Below are 10,591 nucleotides of genomic sequence, written 5' to 3'. Positions count from 1 at the left end.
ACAGAAACTAAAAATAACAGTAAGGGAAATACTTCGTTTTGAGAACAGCGAATACGTTCAATTTTATTATTATTATTATTATTTTTCTTGAAGCGAAGAGGAGAAAAACACACCTGACTCAAGTTCGTTGTTGCCCCATGAGTTAATTGTTCCGATGTTCATTGAACTTTTATCTACATTTTTTATTGATCATTAAAATTTAAAATATCGAATTTTAATTATTGAACTTTGAAAGTTATACGTTATTTACCGACATAACTTCCATCTCAAACTTATAATGAAATTGATGACGTGGTTGACGGAATACAAATGTTGCACCCCGTCACATCGTTATTTATTTGAGATAATCGGATTTTGGTCTCTAAACTTAAAAAACTATCTTCTATTGCTCACTAAACTTTGATGTGGTCAAATTTTGGCCATTTAACATTGATATAGTTGAACTTTGGACACTAAACTTTGAACTTCTCCCTTTTAAATCCATATTTGTCATCCTTTAACAAATTAAATTGTTTACTACAATAACATTTTTCACCACGCATTTACACAATAAAATATTCTATATACAAACCAATAAAGTTTCTTTAAATTTTAACCACACAATCTCAAAAAAATAAATAAAAAAAATAAAAAAAAATTAAAACTCTATAAATTCTCCCATAATGAGAGACAAACAGGCTCTAAAACTCATTAATTTTCATACTTATTTTTAATCATATTTATACAATAAAATATTTTTTATGTAAACTCAATGCCAGAAAATCAATATTTAAAACACATACACACACACACACACACACACACACACACTCTCTCTCTCTCTCTCTCTCTCTCTCTCTCTCTCTCTCTCTAAATGGTGGTTATCAAATAGGGACTAAATTTCGTTGTTGTTGACTTTAATTTGATTTTATCAATAAATATATTGTGTTTTTCATTACAATTAGCTCACTTCCATTGCATAACTTTGCAAAACGTCTTTTATTGCTCCAAATAAATTTCGATTTAATTAAAATTCATTGTTAAGATTTGGATTTAATTTTATTTAACAACAAATTCATTATGTGTTTCGTTGTAAAATTCACATATTATAATGATGATAGCTTAAAATTCTATAAAAATAAATTAAATTAAATTTAAAATACTGTGTAATTAAGTAATCATTCAAGTTTTGAAATAATTTGAGGTCAATATAATGATATGCTCTCCTCTTTGATCCCTTTACGATGAAAACTTGTAACAGGCATTGGATGATGAATTGATGAGATTATGCTCGAGGAGTCTGAATAACGACCTTGGTTTCTATACTAACGATGTTTACAAACATCAATAAATTAGGTTCACAAACTCTTGTGCACAACACAAGGAAGCAACACCGTTATACACTCACTATGTTAGGAACCGAAATCAAAGATAGTATTTAAATTTACATATAACATGAATGTAACACCCTGAATTTTAATTATATCCTCGTATGAGCTAAAAACTAATGTTGATAATTTAGCAAATGAAATAGTCCATGTCCAGTCTTGTTGTCACACTAAAGTTCAAAAGTTAAAGTGGGAAACATGACCCACTTATTTGCATAAATAACTTATTTTGCATACGTATGCTTTTAGAATTTATCGTAAATTATTTGAATTAAATATTTAAGTATTTCAAAAGTTGATAAAAGATATCTATATTATATTCATTTTGCAGCTCGTGCTAAATATATAAATTGTCTCAAGAAGAAATAATTTTGGACTAGTCATATTTGAGTTATTTTGGTAGAAGGAAAAGTATTCTAAATTCTATATTTTATTAATAGAAAAAAAATATATAATAATTATTATTATTATATATATAATATAAAATAATCCTTGATTCCTTCAACATTGTCCTGGATTGAAGCAAATTCTTCTTGGAACGCTAGCACAGCATTTGTTGAGAAGTGGTATTATGCACTATAATGTACAGACCATGGACGTAAAGGACTTGCCTTTTCATGTCAAATAATGAAAATTCGATATATAACATGCGACGGAAAGCAAAACCGGAACAAGTTAGATCGCCCTCTTCCTCAGAACATCCATTCTTTCCGATACTTCCTCTGCAATCGTCTCGAGCTTTGGTGCATTAGAAGGTTTTTTAGGAGAAATCATAGGAGATGGTGCAACCTCAACCCAATGGTTCACGTACCTTATTGGTTTTCCCATAATCACCTCTGACACACACAAAAAAAAAAATAAAATAAAATAAAATAAAAAATTTGCTTTTTCTTGGCCTAGTTTTTCTTCCTTGAGAGGCCTTTGAGAGAGATTTCTTGATTATCAAAGCTAATAGAAAATGGTGGGATGGGAAGAATTCATGCAAACGATGTTTAAATAAGCTCGTTTTGGAACCTACGATTGGAAAAAATCACAGGAGAAATCAGGAACCTCATGGCAAATTAGAATGTCAAGTGTCCGTTGCTTCCAGATGGTCTCTTCCTCCACAATTCCCCACAGAGCAAGTCACCGTAGTAGTCAAATTCTTGGAAGTTTCCATTTGAATACAACATTCTTGGACTTGTCAAGGGACAAGAATTCTCAAGCATATAAAGCCCTTTCTAGAAGAAAATTGTCCTTCTATCTATACTAGAATCGCATCGTTTAAAAATTTTAAGTCCTTCAAAGAAATAAAATTTATTTTTTAAAAGACCCTAGATGTAGGGGCCACAATCAATTTTTCATCAAAGGTCTCATACATGCACAATTTTTTTAAAGGTGGTGGTGACAACTTAAATTTTTGACAATTATCTGCTCCAAATCCAATAGTATGTTGAACCTTTTCGTCTAAAAATCTTAAAAGCTATTACAGAATGGATGAACTTAGAAATGCTAAGTACAAAAATATAAAGGATGAATAAAGTCCTTGTGCAAGGAAAAGCCTGCAACTGCTTGTACATCAGGGATTAGAACATCGATATATCTCCGCAATTGAGTGGCATTGACATATAAAAGAGGGTGAATATCTCATTCTTCCATAAATGAGTGGCGTTGAGATATGAAAACACTGCAGTAAGTTGTCAGAAGGTACTCTGGTTTTGTGCAATTTCTTCTTCATCAACACTGGAATAGTTCAGTGGCTTGTGATCCGACATTTGTTCGTATATTGTTATGAGGGTTAGGTCAACGTGGAGTAGAGCGCTGATGAAATTGGAGTCCGGCTGGAGGGATGGATGTGGATGATTTTTTAACAGATGGAGAGATTTGGTTCCAAGACATCATTCCAAGAAAATGACACTAGCTCCTTCAAGCAGATTTTTCCTTCTTTTTAGAAAGTTTCGTGCTAATCCTGCGTTTTCCATGCTTTTCTGATTCAATACTGTCTTTCAATTTCTCCAGAGCTGGTTCAAAAGAATGATACAGGAATCAGAAAATAAGAGAAAATGCATTACGTGAATAGTATCAATATGTATGCATTTTTCTTTTGCATGGAAAAAGTAACATTTCTGGAATATGTCAAGTTTGAATTACCTACAGGATGAGTTAAACGATATAACAAATTTCCAGAAGTCAGTAGATAAAATAATGCGTGAATTACCTGTAGTATACAGAGAACGAAGCGACTCTATTGATTCAGACGGGATAGAATAAACAGGACAGGAATTATTATCAGCCTTCTGCAAAATCTTTTTGAATCGCTTAACCTGAAATGAATTCAAGCTCGTGAATTCCAAGTGTTACGAGCTATATATGAGGAAAAAATTATCAAATTTCAGAACCATCATAATTCATAGTTTGCATATATTTATTTGATTTATGTTACTTAGAGAAACATGCAAATGATATTCGATATTACTTCAGAATGCATGGTGACAAAACATGTAAATAAAGGAAAATACAAAGAATCAGAAAAGCAGAATTGGTAAAGAGAAAAGACGAAAAGGATGGGAAAGAAGAAGCAACTGAAGAACCACAACACAAGCAGGAAAGAAAAGGAAATACCTCATCTTTGAGCAACAATGTGAAGCAACGCCCAGTTTGACCAGCTCTCGCAGTTCGACCAGCCCGGTGAATGTATGTTTTGATATATGCAGGCATATCATAATTAATTACATTTTTCACCCCTTCAACATCCATTCCACGAGTCATCGCATCAGAGGAAACTAGCACTTGTATTTCTCCAGATCGGAATGCCCTCAATGTCTTGCTGCAAGACAGATTTCTTGGCAAATTACAAAGCAATCGTGCACAACTGTATAAATATTGACCATGAATTGATCAAGAACTGGACATTGCAATCATCAATCTGAAATCTCTTTGTAACTGACCAGATTTTTAGTATTCCCTTGAGAAAAAATTATGACATTTCACATAGGAAACCTGAAAATGCTTATTGTATATCTATTTATCACTCGATTGCATGAGTTCACAGCTTGAGCTTGACAATAAATCCCTGTTCTTATCTCCCATAACAAGCAAAGCAAAATACTACTGTCGGGCATAATAAAAATCTTACAATTACAAAAACCCCATTCATTAACTTCCTATTTAAAACAGACAACAAAATATACATTACTAAGGATGCAACTTCAAACGCACGTAACTGAACTGAAAATTTTTGACATGAAATATGGCCCGTCATCATATAACAAATCAGAGCTGGCTGTCATTGACTCGAGATGAAAGAGATACGTGAACTGTGAACATATATTTTGAATAGTAATTTAATGTGACTAGAAAAAAATCAGAAAGCCACTTTCCAGTAAGATATATACAAGCATTCCCTTGAGCTTAGTTCATGTTCTCTCCCCAAAAGAATCCTTTCCAAGGAGAAGATATAGGTGCATTTTTCACTTCTATACAAACTCAAAAGCCATAGTACAATGGCTTCAAATATTCAGAGGGGGACCAACTGACTCAACTGGAACCAATATCACTGACACAAGGATAGGTCTATTTGATATATTCACATGCAGGTTATGGAACCTGTAGCACATAAAGCTTATTTTTAGTCAATTTCTCTCTGGACAGATGTGAAGTTAAAAGCAAGTAGCATGGTCAGCGTGCATCCCCACATCAGTATTATTTCCTTTTATCGCCATTATAGCATCACTTTCGGCAGAGGTGAGGGGTATATTATTTGTTTCAGAACATCTGATTATAGTTGTACTTACCCCACCATAAGCAAAAATGTATGCGTGTGTGTGTAGAGGGAGAGAGAGAGAGACTGAGATGAATCAAATTTAACTCATGCCAAGTTGCCAACAAAACCTTTATCCCACCATCCCCTCTTGATTTCCATCTATGGAAAACATTAAGAATGAACAGAAAATAATTTATTTTAATAAACAATGTAAGTGGGATTAGACTACCTTCTTATGGTCTGACGTTGAAGACGTGAGTATTCTTTGATCTTGATTTGCCGATCACCAAAGAAATTCAGTAAGGTGCACAGCCTATGAGTTGACTCCACAGATGACGTGAAAACAATACACTTTTCCCCTAGCAAAGTTTCCAATAGGACGAGTAGATAAAGTGGTTTAAACTTGGGTTCACATATCTGCACTCAGTTGAAGGAATTCATCAATATAAACATTAAGACAAATGTTACTATTTGACCAGTCAGAATTGCAGCCAAAGATAATAATTTAAACAGCAACGTACTTGAAACAAAAGACATGGAACAAGTACCAAAAATTTATGAATCAAGTTTTTGCATCACTTCAGTTGTTCACCTCTTGAATTTCAGAATGTACTGAATTTCATATATATAGATCCCACAAGATATTTTTCAACTTAAAAAACAAAACAAAACTGAGGTTATTTTTCTTTTTGATAAGGAGAACAAAAACAAAACAATAAAAGTTGTAATTAAATAAAAGAGTGCTTGCTTTCATCATATTCTATAACCACAAAATTTGAAGCAAATATACATGTGGTAATAGAATACTTTAAGAAAGAGCATGGTTGCGCATGTAAAAGACTTGTGTTTTGCCAGTAGAATTAGATATCCATACCACTTTGAGGGATTTTAGTTGTTCGGGGAGCTGGTAACGCCTTGGTCCAGTAGTCAAGAACAAAGGATGGTGAAGATCAAGCTGCGCAAGCTTGCTTGGATCCTGGGTTAATGTGGCTGATAGAACCATCTTCATAAGCCTCGGGTAAGGCTTAGCCTTAAACCCCCTTTCCACCCCACTGCATCAATTCCACATAGGTCCAACTAATAACGTTAGTGTCTACTAGAAAATGCTTCAAAATCCGAAGGAAAAAAAAAAAAAGAAAAGAAAAAATGGAAAAGAAAAGAAAATGAGATTTGAAACCCCAAAAGTCACACCAAGTGCAATAACAAAAGCAGGAGAATGCCTCTGACAGAAATCAAATAAGATACAAATATTTATCAAGACTTCTAATGCCTACAATGTAGTGCACACATCTATTTTCTCCTACCATTTGCCATACATTTATTAAGATGTAAGACTAGACTTAATTGAACTGAGTTATTATATACAATTAAAGTGTAACATGCACCACCAGAAAAAAAAACAGTAAGGATACCATCCAATGATCAATCTCGAGTACTTAACTATATTATACCAAACATATCAAGTCTTTAAACCTTTCGTGAAAATAAACCAGCATAGAGTAGAACTCACAACGTCCTGATTGTCTTCAAAGACCCAAAAGTAGGAGACAAAATGTTGCTTGCATCTGGATACAGACTTTGATTAGGAGTGTGTGCCAATTGAAGGACGGTAGGCAGCCATGATTGATAAGCCTCCCTAAGTAACCGATCTGTTTCGTCAACCACCTGAATATTTATCTTGTCAGTCATATGGGTAACTGACCAACATTTTGCCCAAGCAAGCGCGCACAAAAAGAGAGGGTTAAGACCTGAATGTAAATGTTCAGGAGCCTCGACAAATATATCATTTTCAGTTTTCATTATTAATTAATCGCCGTTCAAACTACAGGCCACATTACGCTTATAAATAGTTTCCAATTTATTCAGGCAAAAGAAGAGTCATTCTATCCACCAAAATGACTCCAATAGAGAGAAATAATTGACAAGCAGAAGATGATACTTCCAACGACAACACAGCAAAGTAGCTTAAAAGAACTAGAAATGCTTGGCCAAATACTTGGAAACACAGTGTTAGAAGTCAATACTATATAGAGGCAACAGAAATGAGAGATCACAAATTTAAGTTGTTAATGAAAAAAAAGATTTAAAAGAAATTTTGATCAAAAAGGGGTGGTCAAGGGCTTCAATAATATATGAGTTTATAGATAAATGGAAACAAAAATTTAAGAGCAAATGAAGAATATAGCTCCACTAGTAAAGTCAATCTCTCGCTTACAAGATAACAAAGATGATCAAGCGTAAAACCCTTCGTATTGTAAATATGGTCCATCAGCCTTCCTGGTGTTGCTACCAGTATGTCCACTGAACTTCTTAAGCCCAATAAGAAATCTTCTGAGTCAAAACAGATACCAGCCTCAAGTGTAGGCTTCTTGATGAGCTCCGAAATTTCATCAGCAATTGAAGACTGACCAACAGCCAAACCCACAGACAAGCCCACTGCAGAAGCTAGGGAAGCAAAGACTTCCTTGACCTAAAAAGAACAACATCAAAGCTAATGTCATTTAGTGCTTTTCAATATTTAATGAGAAAGTCTGCCATAAAAATGATTAGAATTACAAGAAAGCACAGACAAGTATAATCTGGAAAACAATTTAATGATTAGATCATATACAAAACAATAATTGAAATAAAAAGCTATAAATATGCAGTGAATTTATAGAGATGAATATATAACCTGCACAGCCAAGTCACGAGTGGGCAACACCACCAAAGCACGGAGACATTTTATTGCACGAGTTGACAACGTCTGCACAATTGGTAAAGCATAAGCAAGAGTTTTCCCACTCCCGGTAGGTGAATTTATACAAAGATCACGTTCAAAAGAACCAGGTCCAATTGTCTCTTGCCAGACTGCAACTTGCACAGGAAAGAGTGAACTGATACCCATGTTACATAAAGCTGCCTCTAACCTGAAAATAATACAACTAAAATAAGGAAAATGAGGAGGGTGATAGGGGGAGAAAGAGAAATTGGATCATAGAAGAATAAGTAACAAATCATTCAACCAATCTAACCACAGTATAATAAGTTGTGATGGTATTAATACATCCATAATTTAATCCAAACCCTTTTCCCCTGCTGCCAGAAATTTCCACTCAGCACAACAAACAAGAAAATATACAGAAAATAAAATATATACATTGTCCAGCTGCAATATATTACCTGGGGTCCAGAAAAGGGAGGAAATTAAGCGGACATTCTTCATAGAGGCTATTATCAACTGGATTTCTCATCCATGGCAACACCGGCACACTTGTCCTCTTTTGCTCTGTAGCTACCTCCATTACTTCAATCTAAATCCCTTTAAACCATTAAAAATCAAGCCGTTATTTCTTCAACTAGTTAGCTGCCAACATATGCGTGCAAAGCTGCACAGATGAAAGTAAACTCATAAATAACTACAAACCAAACTAATAGTCTAAAACTAGTCCAATGGCGTTAATTACCTTGAACAATTAAAAACACAATAATTCAGACCCAATAATCAAGTAAATTGACTTGGTTATTCTATTCATTCAGTGCCAAATACAGCAAAAGTACAGCACAAAAACACAATGCTACAACTAATAATAAAATTACGCCCGACTGCCGATTGAGCAAATTCTTTGTTTAAAAAAGACAGTAATTGCAGCAAAGAAGAAGAACTAGCAAGGTAGAGGGCCAACTGATTCGTGTATATAAAAATTACAACTGTTTTGACTCCATCATCAATAATCTGATTTAACAAAATCATTGAAAAAAGTACTTATTCCTGCATATTTTTTTACAATGGAGTACTTACCAAGTGAGATGAAACCAAGATAGAATTTTGACAATTAATCCCGTTCTTCTTCTTCTTCTTCTTCTTGCTGTTTCTTTGCTGGTGCTGCCGCTGTTTTTCGGCTGTTCCAGAGCCGTTTGATTTTGTTTAGGGCTAAAGGGTATAAAGGTAAAATAGAAAATGAAAACTTTATTTTCTTTTAATAGAAATAACGGTCAGAGGATAAAGAAAGTTTCAAAAGTACCACCATCGGAGACGGAGACAATAGACGAGAAGATAAGAGAAGAAATGGGTGCGAGCAGTGACCCGAATCAAGATGCGTCGGACGAGCAACAACGAAGATCCGAGATCTACACTTATGAGGCTCCATGGAACATCTACGCCATGAATTGGAGTGTTCGCAAGGACAAGAATTACCGCCTCGCCATAGCCAGCCTTCTCGAACAGTACAACAACCGGGTTGAAATCGTTCAGCTTGATGATTCCACCGGAGAGATCCGCCCCGACTCGGCGCTATCCTTCGAGCACCCATACCCGCCGACAAAGCTCATTTTCATACCCGATAAGGAGTGCCAGCGCCCTGACCTTCTTGCCTCGGCTTCTGATTATCTCCGCCTCTGGCAGATATCGGATGGCGGTGGTTCCTCTGCGGACGGTCGGCGCGTGGAGATGAAGAGCTTGTTGAATAATAACAAGAATAGTGAGTTTTCTGGTCCGCTGACTTCTTTTGATTGGAATGAGGCGGATCCGAGGCGTATTGGGACTTCTAGTATTGATACTACTTGTACGATTTGGGATATTGAAAAGGAGGTGGTGGATACACAATTGATTGCTCATGATAAGGAGGTTTATGATATTGCCTGGGGAGGTGTTGGGGTTTTTGCTTCGGTTTCTGCTGATGGGTCAGTTAGGGTTTTTGATCTCCGGGACAAGGAGCATTCAACGATTATTTACGAGAGCTCCGAGCCTGACACTCCGTTGGTTCGGTTGGGGTGGAATAAGCAGGACCCCAGGTACATGGCCACGATTATAATGGATAGCAGCAAGGTTGTGGTTCTGGATATTCGCTTCCCAACTCTTCCAGTGGTGGAGTTGCAGAGGCACCAGGCCAGTGTGAATGCAATTGCATGGGCTCCTCACAGTTCCTGCCACATTTGCACAGCAGGGGATGATTCTCAGGCGCTTATCTGGGATCTTTCCTCCATGGGGCAGCCAGTCGAGGGTGGGCTAGATCCTATTCTGGCATACACGGCCGGTGCTGAAATCGAGCAGCTGCAGTGGTCTTCCTCCCAGCCTGACTGGGTTGCCATTGCATTCTCCAACAAGCTGCAGATTCTGAGGGTATGAGTAGATGATTCTATTTGCCAATTAGTGGTATGACTGACCATCATCAGCCTCTACATTAGCCAGTTGCTGAGTGCAATCGATTATCTGAATTCAAAACTGTTTCTTTTTCTTCTTTTTCTTTTCTTTTTTTTTTTTGTTTTTGTTTTTGGTATTAAAGCTTCGCAAATTGTTGCATTCAAAGAGTTAACCTACATCTTATGAACATCCATTGTTCTGTTATCTTGTATGAAATAGGCAGTAATTGTAGTTTCTGGCCTGGTTAGAAAGGAAAAAGGAGCCACTTAATTATGTGTCATGTTACTGTTAATGACTATATATATATTTCTTTTTGTTTTTTTTTTTTTTTTTTGGTGTTGGGGGGGGGGTTGGGGGGCT

At 35.7% G+C, this 10,591-nt stretch overlaps 2 protein-coding genes across 6 annotated transcripts in view; one reads left to right on the top strand and one right to left on the bottom strand.

The window, feature by feature from the left end:
* Positions 1-2,748: 2,748 nt before the first annotated feature.
* Positions 2,749-9,039, bottom strand: LOC111386591 (DEAD-box ATP-dependent RNA helicase 1-like). Of its 3 annotated transcripts, none has more exons than XM_023011056.1 (10): positions 8,891-9,039; positions 8,272-8,410; positions 7,784-8,033; positions 7,325-7,579; positions 6,620-6,774; positions 5,984-6,161; positions 5,339-5,526; positions 3,969-4,173; positions 3,565-3,670; positions 2,749-3,367 (listed from the first exon to the last, which is right to left on the bottom strand). In XM_023011056.1, the coding sequence occupies exons 2-10, from the start codon at positions 8,391-8,393 to the stop codon at positions 3,273-3,275; spliced, it is 1,554 nt and encodes a 517-aa protein (XP_022866824.1). In that variant the 5' UTR covers positions 8,394-8,410; positions 8,891-9,039; the 3' UTR covers positions 2,749-3,272. The 3 variants fall into 3 exon arrangements, with proteins under 3 accessions (XP_022866824.1, XP_022866826.1, XP_022866825.1); XM_023011058.1 differs by having other exon boundaries at positions 7,784-8,018; XM_023011057.1 differs by having other exon boundaries at positions 8,272-8,477; positions 8,891-9,010.
* Positions 9,040-9,078: 39 nt separating this feature from the next.
* The window catches only part of LOC111386592 (WD repeat-containing protein LWD1-like), a 3,433-nt gene continuing 1,920 nt past the window's right edge, over positions 9,079-10,591 (top strand). For all 3 annotated transcript variants that reach the window (XM_023011062.1, XM_023011060.1, XM_023011061.1), the window contains exon 1: positions 9,079-10,210. In XM_023011062.1, coding sequence (XP_022866830.1) covers positions 9,158-10,210 — 1,053 coding nt within the window. In that variant the 5' untranslated portion in view covers positions 9,079-9,157. The remainder of the gene's footprint in view (positions 10,211-10,591) is intronic.

The sequence above is a fragment of the Olea europaea genome, unplaced genomic scaffold (assembly GCF_002742605.1).
Source record: "Olea europaea var. sylvestris unplaced genomic scaffold, O_europaea_v1 scaffold363, whole genome shotgun sequence".
Taxonomy (NCBI): Eukaryota; Viridiplantae; Streptophyta; class Magnoliopsida; order Lamiales; family Oleaceae; genus Olea; species Olea europaea.
The sequence above is the reverse complement of the archived record's forward strand: the minus strand, read 5'-3'. Positions and strand labels throughout refer to the sequence as shown.

What these genes read in the sequence shown, in the direction of transcription:
- LOC111386591 (XM_023011056.1), bottom strand. Translation starts at nt 8,393, where the DNA reads ATGGAGGTAGCTACAGAGCAAAAGAGGACAAGTGTGCCGGTGTTGCCA. An exon ending in AACTAAAATCCCTCAAAGTG is followed by an intron (nt 5,527 to 5,983) that starts GTATGGATATCT and finishes AACTGAGTGCAG; the next exon opens with ATATGTGAACCCAAGTTTAA. An exon ending in CAACGTCAGACCATAAGAAG is followed by an intron (nt 4,174 to 5,338) that starts GTAGTCTAATCC and finishes TCTGTCTTGCAG; the next exon opens with CAAGACATTGAGGGCATTCC.